Here is a 19,899-nt window from a genome sequence, read left to right as displayed (position 1 = left end):
CCTATGCTGACAAGTTTAGCCAATTTGAATGTTATGTAATTTTTGACAGCTGCTTTGCTTGTACGTGTTTTGGGTCGTCTTAGATTTTCGTCTACTCCAATTCAACAGTTTCGATAGAGATGATTTTTTTTCAGTAATGTGTATCTCAGTAATGGTAAGGTAAATGATTTTGGTTTGTCCAGTCGAAAATATGATCATGATTTGCCCACTTTTTTGAATGCTCTAATTCAGCGCTCCTGTGTCAAATAAGGTATTCGAATGTTTGAAAACATAAATAAAATTGTCTTTTTCATGATTTACAGAAGTTTTATAGTATACTAGTTGTACCCTGCCACGCTTTGCTGTGGCACATTTTGGTTGCATGGTTGAGTTGAATTTTTCAATTTTTCATTACTTTTCGAATTTTTGACGCGTACACAAACGAACAGAACATTTTTGTATATATAGAGATAGATGGGGGAAATCGATAAATTTAAAATCATTCCGAAACACAATTTCGGTTCACGATGTTGTCAAACACTTGGAAAAAAGATGTTTTCGTCACATAGAATTAATATTTAATATGAAATGGTCGATTTTCATAAGAAGCTTAATTTCAGAAACGCACTATGGTCATATAAAAGATCATTTTTCTCCAATTTTTTAAATTTTTTATGCTGTAACAACATTCCTCAGAGTGAAATGCTGTAACAGCATTCCTCGGAGTGAAATGCAACTTTGAGCTCAATCGGTTCCGTACTTTTCGAGTTTTTGACGCGTACACAAACGAACACAACTTTTTTATATATTTATATAGAAATTTTTACAGAATCACATGTTTTAAAGGATTATAAAATACACCTTTTATTTGTGTCAATGCGCCCCTCATTCGAGCTAACTTTTCATCGATCACCAGATGATTATTTGGGACGTATTCAGACCTTTTCTGGATTATAACACTTACAAATATTGTAAACATCATGCTTGCACACCATTTGTATCAGATTTACATAGCTAAACCATTAACCATTTACGCAGCATTTTGATGAACTCAATTCTGATCATGAGTTGTCCAATTCAACAATGTTATTTCGTTTACATGATTTCTATGGCAACCGCTTGGTGCGCTGCAGTTTGTTTCACTCACTTAAATATCTGGAAAGTTCAAAATATCATTATCAAGGAATTAGTAGCAATTGTCATTCTATAGTTATCGCACTGTTATCGTATTCGTTTTTATGAAAAAACTCAAGAGCTTTTTTTAGAAATTCGATTAGTTAAAAAATATCTTGTGGGGCAAAAGTTCGCCCAGCGTTTTACTCTAAAAAAATTCATAAAATCTTTTCAACTAAATTTTTAACGGGACTCACAAGAAGAAAACTAATTCGAAGAAATGCACTCCAGAAATGCTCAAATGGCCCGACAGAGGCTTCGGGAGGGAGTCTTCAAGCGTCGGATTGCGGCAGACCTCGGTATTTCTGAAACAGCTCTGAGGAAGAAGCTCATATATGTGAGTGATTTATGATTTGAATCTTCTTTTATTGATATTTCTACTTCTGCTGGGATGTGCCAGCTTGCCCCTAGGGCGGTTCAGACAAGTATTTACAAGTGAGCAGTCTGATGATCTGTGAACCTCGTTGAAGTAGATGCCTTCTGTTTTGTTCGCATCTCGACACCGAGAACGAGAAATATTCCGACATAATTTCTTTCAGGCGAACGAGAAGCAAAAAGAACGGGTTACGGGTTCAACTGGTTTGTTCAAAGTGAACGTATATTTCTTTTTGTGGTTGATGGTCATGCTCGGCAGTCTATTATAGGTTTTGATAAAAGTGGACAAAGGGTATCGATGATCGTATTATGTGTTCAATTCGGGGGCAATAATCTTTAGGGAGATACGCTAAACATGGACATCAACTTTTTTTAATTATGGTTTGAACAATGTCCTTATTAGGCTTTGGTATAGCAATCACATTGGCATGTTTCCATGCCAATGGATGATATCCTAATTGAATGCAACAGTTCAAAACATTAGTTATGTAAACAATAGCTTTCTTAGAAAGCAACTTAAGAACTCGATTGTTTATTCAATAAAGCTGAGCCCTTTTTTATCCTTTTAATAACACTAGTGGCGTGTGGTGGATTCGTAAGACTCAGCTGATCATTATTATCGGGAACGAAATTTTGTACGAAATTATTCACGGTAGTATTTACTGTTTCTTCAATAAAACTGACACTGTTTAATGTAAATTCATGTGGAGGCGATCTGGCGTAGTGGTAACATCCATACCTCTCACGCAGAGATCACGAGTTCAATTCTCACTCCCGACATTCTTCCAAAAATGGAAGTAAAAGTGACGAACCAGCCGAAATGTGTTGAAAGTCACTATAATAGAGAAAAAAAAATGTAAATTCATGAGCAGCCGTGAAATGGCTGCCAATAGCTTATACTTTTTCTTTACTTTACTTTTACTTTAGTGAGCAATATTTTGCTATCTGTTTTCGAGGGATGCAAAAAACCCTGTTTTTTTAAGTAATTTTGTAAGCTTCCAAATGCCTTGGATGATTGTTGAAATTTCGATTCATTTCGAGTAAGTTATTTTCTTAAAGTTTCAAATTTTGTTTTACTTGCCCAGCTAACGATTCCTAAACAGCTTTCCATTGAAGATTACGACGATTTTTTTGACTTTGACTAATTACAAAGTCTAATAAGTGATTTCATTCCGGTGTCAGTTTATATTTATATCTATGCGGTACAGTTTTGGGGATGAATAAATTTTTTTTTCCAATATAATTGCCTTTAAGTTTTGACTAATCGACGCTTTAGATTTCTGAAGTTTCGTTTACTCTGTTCAGGTCTAGATTGGTCAAATCGATTCTATCATGAATATGCAATTTAATGCCATTCTACCATAATCAGGAATAGCATGTGAAGTGATGAAGATCGGGGTACCATCATTATTAGCATGAATACAGGCAAATGATCCGAGGTCAATTCACTGAAAACTGAGATGTCTTCAACATTATGAAGACCGTTGCTTAGGGAAAATACAAGAGTAGAAGGTAAACAAATAGGGTCGCTGGGTATGTAGGTTGATGTGGAAGAAAGCAGTGGGAAACAGTAAAATGATATTATTTCAAGTATGACTTTAAATTGATCTTGTTTAGTTCTACAGACCGACAGTTTTGCGAATGAATCATTGATTATATGGACTACTTCGGAAGGCGAGATGAGGTCTGTGTCAATGTTAGTTCTAAAACTATGGGTAGTATCAGTATATCCCATACCCGCTTTCTGAATACGGTTTGAGGGACTCAATCCGGAACGCACGTTACTGATACTGACTGATAGATAACACTCGGGCTGTTTGGTATCATGTATCAGTGGAACTTCTTGCTGTGATGAATGTAATACGTTTAGCACACTCTGAATAATTCGCCGTGTGGTTGAGTTTACATTTGCCACACTTACTAAGCCTTACCCATGTAATAAGCGGAATCTTGACCTTTTCAGTCGAACTTGGCTTGGGAAAATGATTATTGGGAACTTCTTTGTCAAAATCCATTGTTCACACTCACCGAAGAGAGGTTATGCGAACTTTTGCTCACCTCATGATGTAATAACCCATTTCGGAATCTCGTGGCTGGTCACAATATTTCTGCTTCGTCATTCTGTCTGGAACATCGCATTCAGAATTGTTGACGGGTTGAACCCGAACCCGGACATTCTCAGTGTATCTTCTGTATGCGTTTTTCGTAACACGCGATGAAATGTTAAGTCGAAAAACAATAGAGCGCTATATAATAATCCACACAACAGAAAGCTTGAGCTCAGCACAAACTAACTGTTCACTACAGCAGACAAGAGAGGAATGTCGATTGAGAGGATTGAGCTTTGGTTTCCACGTCATAACCATAAACTTATAATACATCACCAGTTGAAACTCTCTAGAGGAAATTTGGGTCGTCATGGACAGAGTCCAACAACTTCTTACCAATGTAAATGCGTTGCTGGTTTAAGTCGTATTAAGTAATTTTGTACGAGTTTCGAGGCAACCCTCTAATGCCCAAATCATTGGTAAGATCGAATGGCACGAGATAACCGATATGATTAGGTCCTCAGCAACTTCTCTAATGGTAATTCGACGATAGTCCAACACTATCGTCACATTCTTCACTTCTTCAATGTTTTCATCTGTTGATGACGTACTCGGACGTCCGCAACGCTCTTCTGAGCTGTACATTCAAAATGGCTGAAGTTGTCAGCGTAAGTGAGAGACATGATTACCAACATGACGCCACAAAAAAAAGAAGATTCAATATACTCGAAAATCCAATAAAATCCAACTCGCGGAAATTCAAAGTCGTGATACTTTTTAAAAGATCTGGTACATGTGACTTATAAATTGTATAAAAACATCTGTATCGTCAAGCTTCAAATTTCAATCAGACGAGTCAGTTAATCAAGCAAGTAATCAAGTTAATTTGCAAGTGAGCAAATCTGCCGTTCTACGCATAATTGTCCCATGTTCCAAAATCAGCCACTGAGAAAAACGCAATCAAAGTTTTCTCGCATATTCGTCTACCAAAAGCTTTAAGCCTTCCAATTTAGCAATACACCGGGTTTTTTTTTATAAGCACTATACTATTGTTTAATGAAAGGTGATGAGATTCCCCCGCTTGATTACGGGTTTAAAAATTCATGGTGGGACTGTTATGCCTAGAATATCAACTTGGGACAATTGAACTTGATGTTGTTTTTTGATATACTGGGAACAAACGATATTTTTTGTGTTTTCCGAAAGATTATGCATACAAAAAACATTTTATGAATAAATGAGTGATCTGCAACACCTTCGCAGAATATAAATATCATTGTTATTAGGCATTCGCTAACAAGGTGTCCACGTATTCTGTTAAACTTTTTCTTATTTGTTTGAGAATTAGTTCGTTCTTCCACACCAGAAAAGAGTGCATTAGGCCTGCTGAAAGCGTGACATGAAATTCTTGTACTTGAACGGACTTATTCGATACGGATCTACAAAAAATACATGGTGGGACAGTTATGAATAGAATATCAACATGGGACAATTGAGCTTGATGTTGTTTTTTTTAAAGTTGGGATTAAACTATATGTTTTTTTGGTGTTTTTCCGTAAGATTATGCATAAAAAGAACGTTTTATGAAGAAAAGTGAAAATCGTCAAAAAATAACATGGGACAACTATGCGTAGAACATCAGAAATAAGGTTTTAACTAATACAAGACAAATAAAACAAATTATCATTCCATTTACAACCCCCTGTTTACTCAGTATAGTGTCTTGATTATGGAATATTACAGCAATAAACATAGTTGATGCATTAAGTTACGTTTTTCTATTCACAGGAAGCAACTGAGGACTCCCTGCAGACGATACACGACATTGCCACCGAGAACTTGGGTACACTCTGCCTTACAAAGCAATTTCGACCGCTGTGGATCACTTTGAATCCGGAACGATATACTGGTGCCCGACAGAAGGCAGACCTAGCCGCAGTCGTTCTCCAGGATGTTGGAGTAGCTCGACACAATGGTGAGTGAACGTTACCCCAGAAAGCCCAGAATATATTGCAAAAAAATGGTAACAGAATATATTTTAATCGTTAATTCTTATAATCATAGAATTTTAAACAAAATTTTACATATTTTAAGCAAAAAGGCAATTGGAAATTGAACGGTAGTGATTCAACGACCTATCTGTTTTAATCAATCTCTTTTAACTTCTTTTTTGACTCGTAGTTCCAAATGTTATTTCCAGTTATAAAACCACACGTAGGGGAACTGGGGGGGGAATGGTCACCCTAAGGAACATGCCTATTTCCTGTGTCCACATACCATTAAAATTCCCGTTCTTCGAAGAATATTGTAGCTCAACTTATTGTAGTTCGAGATAGTAAGCGGTTTTTATTTTGAAAATTGAAAATAGTACATTTTTTATTATTAGAAAAAGGTTGAAAAATAGAATGTTTTTTTTAGTGAGGAGATAAAGTGGTCTCCTGTGGGGGCAAAGTGGTCACTCGCACATACCACGCTAGAAGAGAAAGATTTATGCGTGTTTTCTTGGCCAAATTGTTTAAATCATTATTGAAATAGTGGGTACATGTATGAAATGAGCTAGGCCTATTCACCTTGTCACTACTCAAATGAGTAGTGTCAATATTGCGCGCACTTATCTGTAAGCGCGATACGCTTGCCTTCCAAATAGGAGATAATATTTCTCCGAAGGAGCGTAGGAAGACAAAAATGAAACAAGATTTATCATTAGATCACGTATCCATTGAAAGATGGTGCTTTGTGATAGTCAAGTAGATTTTTGCAAGAGGCGCCATATAGACGACAACCTTTTCAGCCGAACTGATACTTCCTCGAAGATTCCGCCACCCAAATATGGATGACACGCTTCGTGTTCAAGTGGGATGAAATGTTTGAAAGAATTCAACGGAAGAATATAATAAATAACTTTGTCAAACATCACATTTCAATCAGACATCTGCATTTTGAGTTACATTTTTTTGAATAAAAGACCAATGATTTTGAATACGCGACTTTGAAAAATTAATCGTAATTTAAATTGGTCGTGTGATAATGAAAATTGTGAGTTTAGGTAGTTTCCATCATAAATACCAAGTTTCAAAAAAACATAGAGGGTCGGGTCAACGGCCGGCTGATTTGGGGCGAAATTGCTCCATGGCAAACTATATGTAAATGTATTAGCACGTTCGTCGCCCCGTAACCCAGATATGGGTGACACTTTCCTCGATCAAATTGAATAGGTTTTTTAAAAGAAAATTAATAGAATAGGCACCTAAGTGTAACTATAGGATATATAGAAAAATAATAAAATTATAGCCTTATTATGATAGTCTTTATACAGGGTTTTCCTTTTCGGGCTTCCGAAAGTATACAGCCCTGCGCTGACAACCGTTTGACATAGCTGTCAACCATAGCGTCATATCGTTAGTTGAACGTCTGCCATTTTACAATATGGATCATTTTAGGATCGCACTTAACACGTTGTTTAAAAAATTTGTTAAAATATACTATAAAAATGATGAAAAACCGGCAAATGTTTTTCGAGCATTACGGACGGATTTTGGTCGTCATGGACGGCCTACAGAGCACACAATCGCTAATGTAGTGCGTAAATTCGAACAAACTGGATCCGTAACGGATATTGTGAAACCTGTGCATCATCGTAATGTGCGTTCGGCCAAAAATATTGCTGCTGTTGCTGCCAGTGTGGAGGATGACCCGAATGTTTCGATTCCACGGCGTGCTCAGGAATTGGGCTTGTCAAACACATCATTGTGGCGAATTTTGCATTTGGACTTGCACCTACATCCATATAAAGTCCAACTGGTACAAAAATTAGAGCGTGGTGACCATGGAATGCGTCGGGCATACGTCGATTGGGTGAACGAACAACAGCAGCAAAATGCTGAATTTTCGCATCAAATTTTCTTCAGCGATGAGGCACATTTCGAGCTCGGTGGCTATGTGAACACCCAAAATTTCCGTATATGGGACTCAGAAAATCCACACGTGATTGTTGAGAGGCCATTGCATCCGCCAAAAGTCACTGTTTGGTGCGTATTATGGTCTGGTGGAGTCATCGGGCCGTATTTCTTTGAAAATGAGGACGGCGAGACGGTAACTGTGAATGGTGAGCGCTATGGCCGCATGTTAACCGATTTTTTTTGCCACAAATTGAAGATATGGATACGGATGACATGTGGTTGCAGCAGGACGGCGCCACGTGCCACACAACACGACCGAACATGGCCATATTGCGAACGAAATTTGAGGGACGCATAATTTCGCGTTTTGGTGATGCCAATTGTGGACGGCCAACTGCGATTTGCGATTTGAACCCGCTAGACTTTTTTTTTGTGGGGTTATGCGAAAGACCGTGTCTATGCCAACTCTCCGCAAACTCTTGAGCATTTGAAAGACAACATTCGTGAAGTTATGACCGAGATACCGCCCCATATGTGCCGAAAAGTCATCGAAAATTACCTGTTCCGGATCAAGGTGTGCGAGAAAGCCCTAGGTGGACATTTGAATGATGTTGTATTTCACACATAATGGCATAAACCAAACTTTAATTTGAAATAAAAGTTTCATCGAAATTCGAATTCTAAGTGTGTTTTATTTCCATTTACTTTCGGAATTTAAAGTTGGAAAACCCTGTACTATACTTTTTATTAATTTATAGTGCGGATGGTTTGTACTGAAATTATAATATAATAATATAATATGAGTTTGGCATGTGTTATTGTTGTCAATTCAACTTCAAAATATGAAAAATATTGCTAGATCTTATCCGCAAATTGGGCCCCGCGAGAAACTCAGAAACGTCGCTTTGGGCGACGAACGTGTTAGAGGACAAACGAGCCAAATTGTTTAAGGGAGACCTCGGAAACTCGAAAAATAATAAATTTTCATGATTTTTTTTTTAATGTTAGGAATAAAGTGAAATGTTCGGGTATTTTGGTTGTTGTTCAAGGTATATTCGAAGCTGTTGGTGGTGTTCTCATTATTTTGGCTGTAACTTTCTAACGAAATCAAATATCGGAAAATCCGTTTAGGGGCATAAGCTTCCCAAAAATGCAAAAAACAATTCGATTTTCAAGACATTCCAGACCGGAGTTCCCCCTTAATGTTTTTTTTTTCCAAGAGAGAAACGAATCAATTATCTTCGTTTATAATAAAACTTTATTATTTTTTTACGTGAGCATTTCTCTCTTCATATGTCACTATAAAGAGATCAATCTTGACAGATCGATTTTTTAAACGGCGTAGGGATCGATTCACTGATTAAATCGGTACTAAAGAACCAATTTTTGAAAAATCGAATGCTTTTTACCAATTAATTTTTTACTATACTTGTTCGATAAAATTATATTTTCCAGGTCATCACCGTTTCAGTCATGCAATTATTCAATTAAGTTAATTAATTGGAAGGTATTATTAGAAATTCAACAACTGATATTCACCCAGAACTCAGCTGACAATCTCTTTATATATATAAATCTCGTGTCACGATGTTCATGGCCGAACTCCTCCTAAAAGGCTCGACCGATTTCAATGAAATTATGCCCAAAACGTTTGTTAGTTTTTTATTATCGAACGATAATTCAACGCAACTAGGGCAACGTCATTCAACGATGTCGTGAGCTGTGTCAACAATTCATGGTCGGCATGTACGCGAAGGTAGGGGGCTAACGACTGCGAGTCATATGACACAATCGACAGAAGTAGCATAAGGACAAATAAATTCACCTGAAGCTATCAAAAGCGACGCCGACACAGCCTTTGCTATTGCCACGCAATGCATTGTTATGGAAAACGAGAGTGTAATTTCGTCGGAAATTCCAGATCCATCTACTGATCAACTACTCACCCGTAAGAACTTGAACGGATCGCATTTTTCATTTCGTAATCTGTTCGACTCAAGTTCAATCAAGTTGTGATAATGTGATAATGCATGGCAATTTGACATAGACGACATTGAACTTCGTGTTCTATTTCTGTAAAAATTAAAACGGATTTTCGGATGGAATAAACACGCTTTTAAAACGAAAAATATTGATGGAAATTAGCTATACCCTTTCAATTATGTTTTGTATGTAACACAGTAACACATTTTCTGCAAGTGGGTAAAAAACGTGTACGAGAACATGGTAGCAGTCCCAGTTCAAGAAAAGAACGCTTCCGCCACACTTGATGATGATAAATGTACCTTGTGACCACTTGTTTTGTAATGACCAAACTTCCAAAACTGCCTCTCCTAAATTTACGACCTCTAATTTGACAACGTTGAAGGGGATCTAATGAATATGAAATTTGTCAGATGGTTTTGATGAGATTAAAATAAATGTTCACTCAAAAAAAGGAATTCACAAAGAAAAAATTCTACGATCAAAAAGATCGGAAAGAATCGAAAAAAAATTTCCCGATTTTTTGGAGTACAAAGAATCGATCCAAAAAATCGAAAATCGAAAAGGAAAAGATCGATTCTCAAAATATCGATCGTCCAATCCTAGTGCAATGCAGCCGTAATCTTTTCACGCACTATACTGCCGTTCTACGCATAGTTGTCCCATGTTCCTAAATGAGGAACTGAGAAAAACAAAAAAAATCAAAGTTTTCTAGCATATTGGTCTACCAGAAGCTTTACGTATTACAGCTTAGCCACACACTGTTTTTTTTATAAACAATACACTATTGTTTAACCGTTTGACTACGGGTCAAATTTTGTAATCATATACCAGATGAGTTTGGGTATATTTAAAAAAAATACCAATAAACGTAGTGAACTGTTCAGGTCACCAATGAAATGTTGAAAGTTACTCTCACTTGAATCAATCAAGCTTGTTTACGGGTTTAAAAATTCGTGGTGGGACAGTTATACGTAGAATATCAACATGGGACAATTGAGCTTGATTTTGTTTTTTTACCCTTCGCTCCGGCAGTGTGCTCCGTCGGAGTGATACCGCTGAACGGAGCACTGCGCCGAAAAGTGTGCATATCGCGCTGGTGTGATCGATGTGCGATATCACCCTGATGTCGCCTATAGGCGACGCTCGTAGCGATTATGAAGAAAAGTGAAAATTGTCAAAAAGTAACATGAGACAACTAATCGTAGAACGGCAGAGTATAAAACAAAACCATCTACCTGAAACACGCCATGAACTGGGAAAACCCAGAACCAATAAAAAAAAATGCTGACAATATAGCTATGCAAGCATTTTGCTTTAATAACGCTTTGGACTTATATCCACAAATGACAATCCCTTAGAAATACGATATGAATTGTTATCAACACACGCACGCAAATAAGAACGCAAAATGGGTAAGCCAAAGATAAACTTGCTTGTCTTTCATCTCCGGAAAGCACACATTTTCACGGAATGCTGAGCAAAACAGACAGTTGTTGAGAACCGGCAGCATTTTCACACAACCCCTCCCCTTCTCGATCTTACGGTTAGCATTTCACCGCACACAACCCGATGTACACAAAGTTGGATATAAAATTAGAACCATAATTTAAATTTTCTTACACTTTTTGCGGCGTTTAGCATCGTGGTACAAAAGACAACAGAATCAATGTGTGTGTCATGAAGCACAGTAGAATGTTATCTTGGGACAACTTTGCGCTGAGATTGGATGGTACACTGCATGCTTGTCATAATAATCCTAGTCACTCATGAGACAACACATGAGGATAAATGCTCCACCAGCATAAATTTGTGATCTTCGACGTGTTGTGATGAAATAATTTTATTTTCTTTGATTATTTTTTCTCATGTTTCACGGAAAACAATGAGAAAAATTTGGGTAATTCATTCACAAAATTGTCCACAAGTTCATGTTTGAAGTCTGCGTTCTTTCAGAAAGCTAAAATCTATACTAAATAAGGAGTTACAGGGTTTCATTGTGATTTCTGTAATTTGGCCGTTCTAAAAACATGTTGAGTAATTTGTTATTTGATCATTATTTGTTATCATTTTTAACAGCTATCACGATCAAATCATAGTCATCATTCCTTATCGTAGTAATAGGAAAATTTTCTTGCATTGACTTTTAGATACAACTTTTTGGCAATTTTTCTAAAATTTATACTTTAACGTAATCACCTATTAGTATATGCATTAAATGAAATAATGGGTATGGGATGGTATCGTGGGATACTTCCACGGTAGACGACAAAATGTATATTACAGTGTCGAATACAGTTCTAAGGGTGGGTTTGCCTTTCAAATCGTTTGAGTAATGTCACAGCTGGAACATCCTTTTCCCTTTCTATTTTTGTATGCCTTTCCATTGGTTCTTGCCCTTTTTAAACGGTTTTATTTAGCTTGCCCTGAAATCTGTTTGTATGTTTGTAACGTGTAACGTGTTTGTCTGTAGCGCTGACCCACATTAATAGAAATTTGACCCCCTTCCTGTTGACCGATTGATCTGAAATTTGGAACACACCTTCATCTCTGTAGTCATTATAAAACTGCGTATTTCATGATCTGCGCCGCTACAAAATGGCGGATCACATATTTTCTCAAAACCTCAAACCTTTCTCAAAAACTACATATTTTCTCAAAACCTCATTAATATGGGTATCAAATGAAAGGGCTTGACTAGTACAACACAATTATTTATGAAAAATGCAAATCCAAGATGGCTGCCACTACAAAATGGCGGACTACATATTTTCTCAAAATTTCATTAATATGGGTATCAAATGAAAGGGCATAACTAGTAGAATACGGTTATTTATGATAAATGTGAATCCAAGATGGCTGCCACTACAAAATGGCGGACTACATATTTTCTCAAAACCCTATTATTATGGGTATCAAATGAAAGGGCTTGACTAGTAGAACACAATCATTTATGAAAAATGCAAATCTATGATGGCTGCCACTTTCAAATGACGGGCTGCATATTTTCTCAAACCCGATTAATATGAGTACCCAATGAAAGGGCTTGAATAGTACATCACAGTAAATCATGAAAAATCCAAATTCAAGATGGCCGCAATCACAAAATAGCCAATTACTTTATCAAACGGTTTTATTTAACTTGAACTGTTCGTATGTATGTTTGTATGTCTGTAGGGTTGTCCACCTTAAAAGAAATTTGACCAATAGGAACTGACCGAATTTATAAAATATCCTTTATCTCTGCTGTCATTTCAAAACTGCTTATCTTGGAAAATCCAATTTGGCCGCCGCTACAAAATAGCTGATTCCATATCATCTCAAAAAAAAGTTGATTGAGATATGTGTATCAAACGAACGAACTTGACTTGGAGAACACACTATGTATTTTCTGCAATCCACTCAATATCGGTATCAAATGAAATGTTTTGACTGATAGAATACAGTACAATGGTTTTATTGTAGAGAAATATTCTAATGAAACAGATAATGTACTAAAAACTAGAAAATAAAATAAATACAAAAAAATTTTAAGTTAAACGGTTTAATTGTGATTAAACATAATAATGTACTAGAAGCTAGAAAATAAATTATTGACTAGTTGTGCATTTTCACGGTGACTCAAAACTTTTAATCTAAATCGCAAAATGGAGGTTAATTAGTGCTCGAATAATGTTTTTTTTATGCAAAAATTTTAATGGATTAGATGAACTGTCTCATTTTTCATCGTATTTGAAGCATCTCTCCTTTCACTGAGCAACGCATTTTTAATGTCCACTTTCCCTGATATAATATTTTTCCGAACGAAATAAAAACAAACGAAGTCACAGTCACGTAAATGTTTACTCCTGAGATTTTAAAATATTCGATGAAAAGTGGAACGACGAGTTGCCAACTGATTTTAAAAAAATATCTGTAAAAATATGTGAAAGTCTGTGAAAAAGGTGAAAATGTCTGTTAAAGTTGCGGATCTGTGGAAATGTCTTTTAACGTTAATTTTCACAGATTCATTAATACTTTGTACATCGCGATGCACATAAGATTTTTTTTTTTTGTATATTATTGAATATTTTGTATGTATTTACATTTTGCATATATACAGCCATTCCATGCCAAACCGATATAGTGGTTTTCAGATTTCGATGTAAAGTTGTAGTTTTGTTCTTTATCGCCAAACATTAGACCCGTATTTTCTTATTTTTTCGTTAGGGTGACCATTTCCATTTTAGAGTGGTCCGAAAAATCATTTTTCCCATTTGTTCCTAAAACTGACTTTTTTCAAAAATTCACAACTTTAGAACCACTGAACAGATTTAGATTATCGACATATCTTTAATTTATTAGCTAGCTTTTTATTGAAAAAATATTGAACTTGCAAAAAAAGGATTTTATTTTTGTAATTATCGATTGTAGTTGTTTTTTTATTATTATGACTTCCGCTTTGTATTTTGTTGTCCGCTGAACACCACGCTTTCATTTTGCGGTCATGTCTAGATCACAATCCAAAACAGAAAACATTCCGATTATGTGGAGTTGTGCATGCTTCTTAGAAACAATGAATGAAATATAGTTCTACTAGCTGACCCGGCAAACTACGTCCCACCCAAAAGTTTCCAACACCTTCAAACAAACAAACGATTTCTTACTAAACGAAAGTTCATGAGTCCAATCGCAGAACTGTTCATTGATTGATCTTCTAATCGATCCCGTTGAATTTACCTTTTACTATAAAATTCCTAGTACTTCTACCAAAACTCATCATTATAAAATCAGATTATTTTCAGACACAATTCTCGTTCAAGATTTTTCAACCACTTGCAAATAACGTGTTTCTCCGTTACATGGTATGAATGTTTGATACAGAAAATATGATAGAATAATGATAGACCCCCCCCCTCTTCTTCCCTTAGAGAGGGGGGAGGAGTATCTATTCACCATAGAAATGTTTCGTGCGCCCTAAAATCTTCACATGCAAAATTTGGCTTCATTTGCTTGATTAGTTTTCGAGTTATGCAGAAATTTGTGTTTCATTTGTATGACAGCCCACCCTAAGAGAGGGGGATGAGTGTCGAACCACCATAGAAACATTTATTGCATCCTAAAACCTCCACATGCCAAATTTGGTTTCGTTTGCTTGATTAGTTCTCGAGTTATGCAGAAATTTGTGTTTCATTTCTACGGAAGCCCCCTCTTAGAAAAGTGAGATGAGTGTTGAACCACCTTAGAAATGCTTCTTCCCCATAAAACCTCCACATGCCAAACTCCGTTTGCTTGATTAGTTCTTCAATTATACGGAAATGTATGCTTCATTTGTATGACAACCCCCCTCCCCCTCAGAAAGAAGGGCGAAGTGTCTATTCACCATAGAAACGTTTTGTGTCCTCTAAAACCTTCGCATGACAAATTTGGCATTTTCTTGATTGGTTTTCGAGTTATGCAGAAATTTGTGTTCCATTTGTATGGCAGCTTCCCTTTAGAGAGGAGGGTGGAGTGTCTAACCACCGTGAAAACATTTGTTGCACCCTGAAACCTCCATTTTCCTAATTTGGTTTCGTTTGCTCAATTAATTCTCGAGTAAATTCAGAAATTTGTGTTTCATTTGTATGGCAGCCCCCCTAAGAGAGGAGGGAGGGGTCTCAAACTATCATGAAAATCTTCCCCGGCCCCAAAAACCCCTACATACCAATTTTCATGTGCATCGGATCAGTAGTTTCCGAGTCCATAAGAATCAGACAGACAGACAGAAACCCATTTTTATATATATATATATATATACAGAATGGAGCGATAAATGGTGATAAATAGAAAGATGGACTTATGGAGTTTAGCAAACAAACGAATACTTGTATCTCTAATTAGGGGGTTCGTATAACTTTTTCTGAAATTTTGACAGAGGTACCCTCAAGGACTCTGCCAAAAAGTCAGTTTTGATAAAAATGGCAAACGATTCAATGAATCTTCACCGTGATACGGAATGACCTTTTTGTTTTGAACGATTGTAAGCATAGCACAATACTTGGTTGATTTTCTTTTATCAAGCTCATGTAAGATGTTTCCTGTTCTCTTGAGATGTTTACATCCTCTCTAAAATCGAAGCTCAAAACCTGGAAAATATTGTTGGTTAGAGCAGTATTGCCACACGTATAGATTTATCCAGAGATGTACAGATTTTTTGGTTTTTTTTTTGGTACAAATTCTTTACGGTACAGAGTACAGATCTTCGTCAAAAAGTACAGATTGGTACAGATTTTTTCCACGTGTGAAATTTCTTACATTCAAACAAAGGAAAGTTAAGGTACATGACGACTTTTACGCTGCAGTATCGCTTGGAGCGATTTAAAAAATATATAATTCATGATAGTACGCAATCTAGATAAAAAAAAACTATGTATAAGCGTTATAAAAACACGAAGGATTTGCAAATGCAAATGTAGTATTGGTAGTAAATAAATGAGTAATTTTTTCATGCTAAATTTCTACAACGAATATTTTCGATGGTACAAATATTTGGTACAGATTTTTGAACGAAAAAGTACTGATGAGAAAGATTTTTAACCCCTCTGGTACAGATTAAAATGTGGCAACACTGGATTAGAGCCAATACGAGTGCTCTATTAACACCAATCCAATTAATTCATTAAACTTTGTAACAGATCAACACGCTGTCAGCTCAACTTGAATAAGACAAATCTGAATACACAGTCAGAGCATGGTTATATCGGCATGTTCTTCAGCCTCAACAGCTGTTTCGTGGCCTTGGCGATCAGATGCTTCTCCACTTTGGCCTCAAAATTATTAGAAATCGCTAGTGGGACAAATTTTTACTTCCAGTTTTCAACCGAAAAACGCCGTTCTCAATGCTGGATAATACCTTTCCCACGTTTGTTTTTGAATGCGCTGCACTTTTATTCCACTTTGATCTTGAAAACAATACACTAATCCACGAAAATTAAACAATCGATCGGAAAAATTCACCAATATATCCAAAACACTCCTACATTCACACAAAATCCTCGGCTATAAAGCTAAAAAGATCAAAAAATGAAACATTTTAAAATAATTCTCGCGTAACTTTTGAAAAGGTCCTATGTAAAAAATGTAAACAAATCGCGTTAATTGATGCACACTATTAATTTTCAATCATTGAATGTATTACAAAAGCAATCGTTCAAGTATCTATCCTTTTTCGCTCTGACCTTAAATTTAAATTACGAAATAAGAGTTACGATTAGTTTTTCAGAGTCATTAGAGTGTTTGTAGTGAAAAAAGTGATAAAGATCGATTCTTTTAAAAACAATTCGCGGGAAAATGTTCCGAACTTCAGCTTCGTTTTTCTCGAGTTAACGTAAATGTTACATAGTACATTTAGTGAAATTTTTGATGGCCCTGAAAAAGGCCATGGTTATGTTTAAGCAGCTGAAAATGGTTGGTTTACGATTCAATCTCGTTCTTGCGAGAATAATACGCAACGTCAAAATGTGTGTCTTTCTTTTGAATTTGAAGGTCTTCGACCTGCAGCACGTAATGCATCTCTTCTTCTTCATTTGTACCACCACCACAATTCACAACATTAAGCATCAAAAATGCTTGCGTATGGTTCAATCATACACAAACACTCTCCACTTAGTGGTATGAAAACCGACGCGGATCGTCCTATCTTTTCATCGAGCCGCAGCTGTCGTCCGGTCGCTAGCTGGATGATTGATGAATCGTGAATGAGGCGATTATATTTTGTCCCACCAGCAGTATTTTCTTTTCCCTAGAAATCTCGACGGCATAATCAGCTCAAGAGAAAACGTTACGTTGAAGTTGCATGCAGTCTTCCATGTTTCACAAAAAACACTGCGTCCGGGGTAAACATGTCCACGCTGCTGTTCGCAATTTTGTGTTTGAATACAAACATGATTTTTTCGTACCTATGTTTGGAAATATGACATGTTTGTATTCGTGGTATGTTTGGACATACGATGTTTAATCCTAATGTTTCACATGATTTTCGAACATGGTGTACAGTTTCTCTTGCATTTTCACCCCAAGTACCGGCAGTGCTTAGAGTAGAAGAAGCGAATCGGACACCACACCACCAACACTCAACGCGTGGTGTGTTGGTATATTGACATGGAAAAAATGCTTTCCTATCATGACAATGGGTGCATCGTCTAAAATATTGGGCAAATAATGTTCTGAACAAAATAAACGTTGATTGATATCAGAGTTTTTCACAATTGATATCATTATTTAGTGCACGCATCAATTTATATATTGAATTCATGTAACATTCGCTATTATTAGCTATTTGAACAAGTACTAAAATTGAATAGAGCGTGGTGGAGATGTTTAGTTACCCACAACAAATTTTGATTACAATATTCCTATAATTTTAATCGAATGTAAAGTACCACAATTATTCAGCAGTGACATGTTAGGCGTGACGCTAACCACTGCACCACGGGAGCAACAATTTTGGCAGGATCTTTAAATATTTACAAATGGCTAATACTGTTTGTTCGCGACGAACGCGACCCAAACTATAAAACGAGCGAAGAAGAGGAGAAGAAAAAATGATGCAATCGCATACACGCATATCATGTGTAGTGTAGTGTAAGTGTAGCTTTTAGTTTTTTCCTTCATTCAGTTTGCGATAATATCGAGAAATTAATGGTGTGTTTTAGCCGCTGAAATTTCTCTGCTGGTTCTGCTATGTGCCGCTGAAGGTTGCATCTAAAACTAATTTTTGGGTATTTATTTTTTAGTCAGCATTTGTACGACGTCGCCCGCTGTGCAGTCGGTTCCCCAGACTTCAATTGACAACATGCACGCAAAAAAAATCTCATAGAAAGCTTCTTTCTATTCAGAGAATGTTTTCTTTGCACGAAACCAAGGATTATTTAATCAGACTTGCAAAATGTGCATGAACTCATAGCCTCTTAGCCTCGTAAAACTTTTGTAATGCGAACTAGATTTCAAGTTCGTTTCTGTGAAAAAGTATTCTACGAAGAAATGTTTTGGGATGAATAATTTCTTTCCGTGTATGAAAAGAAACGAAACGAAAGCAATGAATACTGCGACATCGGGTGATATGTTTGTACATGATGTTTTTGAATTATAAACATCGTGTTTGTTTTCACATGTTTATGTTTGTGTATCATTGTTCGTGGTTGGGTTAGACATTCAACACTAGCGAAAATCATGTTCGAATTCAAACAAAAACATGGAATTTTCACATAGCGTGGACATGTGTATGTGTTTTTCGGAAGACTGGTTGCATGTGTCTAGCACTTTTCTCTTATTTATCTTTGAATACCCCTGTGCGATCCAAGCAATAAAACCACGCAAACGATCTACGCTTTTCGGAAAATACAAAAATTGTACTAAATAGTTGATTCTATAATATTCGATAATATATAATTTCGTTTCAATCTTAAATAATATTCGAAGATAGTCGAAAGAAATTTTTCTGACGAAAAATCTCCCGGTCAGAACGGGAATCGAACTCGAATTGTACAATCTATTAATTATGATTCTGACGTAGGACTACGTCTTTCATTAAGGGCGCCAAATCCGAAAACAGGTCCGGTTTTAGGAAATAACTATTTTTACTGCGAACTGATTTTGACGATTTGCATTTCAATCGAATCGGAAATTCTCTAAGATTCATTTGATATGCTATACATTACAATCTCATTGTCTGAAAATAGTTCAAATTGATGAAAAATGGAAGCATGCCTATTTTCCCATACATTTGTTCTGTCCATTTGTGTGTTATGTTATGCTGCTGCAAGATCAGAAACAACGAAGGGGATAACGAAAAGAGAATATTTGCGACGTAAACTATGCCCTTGCACAGTAAAAACGCTGTCGCTGGCGTATAAATATTGCGTCCCCTCTGAGGAAAATTTTCACCTCCCGTTTGGTGTTCATCTGAGCAACAACGTTGCGAATATTTTACTCGCTGTGCACTTGATTAATGTGGAATAACGGTGTGTGGTGGTGGAACAAATATTTAGGGGAAGACGGGATAAGACCGCTCCCCTAAGCAAACCAATTTTCAGTTAAACGTCCTTCAGGATTTCCCCTATTTGTTGTGCTACATATCATTGAGTATATAATAATCCACTACTAAAAAATGTGTAACTGTTGATTGTATAACTTTTTTGACGTTTTTACATCAATTTCTGAAAAGACAAAAAAATACTTTTTATTTTTGCTGGTGGGGTAAGAAGGACCACCCGCGGGGTAGTCGGAGCGATACTATTTTCGGAGAGTTTAGTCTAGTAAGAATAATAGGAATAGTGTTGTCTAAGGTACTAAATGTTTAGGGTTGTTCATAAACTACACAAAAACTTCTGAAAATGCCATCCATATTCCATGTGCAGAATTTTCAAAAAATTCGTGAAAAATTTACCAAATTTTCGGACAATTATCTACGTGGGTCTAAAATC

General features: G+C 36.3%; 1 protein-coding gene across 5 annotated transcripts in view; it reads left to right on the top strand.

Annotated features, from left to right (window-relative positions):
• LOC129775129 (probable G-protein coupled receptor CG31760) overlaps positions 1–19,899 on the top strand; it is a 189,699-nt gene that overhangs the window by 106,734 nt on the left and 63,066 nt on the right. For all 5 annotated transcript variants that reach the window (XM_055779434.1, XM_055779433.1, XM_055779432.1 and 2 more), the window contains exon 3: positions 5,364–5,550. In XM_055779434.1, coding sequence (XP_055635409.1) covers positions 5,364–5,550 — 187 coding nt within the window. The remainder of the gene's footprint in view (positions 1–5,363; positions 5,551–19,899) is intronic.

This window comes from Toxorhynchites rutilus, chromosome 3 (genome assembly GCF_029784135.1).
Source record: "Toxorhynchites rutilus septentrionalis strain SRP chromosome 3, ASM2978413v1, whole genome shotgun sequence".
Classification (NCBI taxonomy): domain Eukaryota; kingdom Metazoa; phylum Arthropoda; class Insecta; order Diptera; family Culicidae; genus Toxorhynchites; species Toxorhynchites rutilus.
Note: the sequence above shows the minus strand (reverse complement) of the source record. Positions and strands in the feature narration are given on the sequence as shown.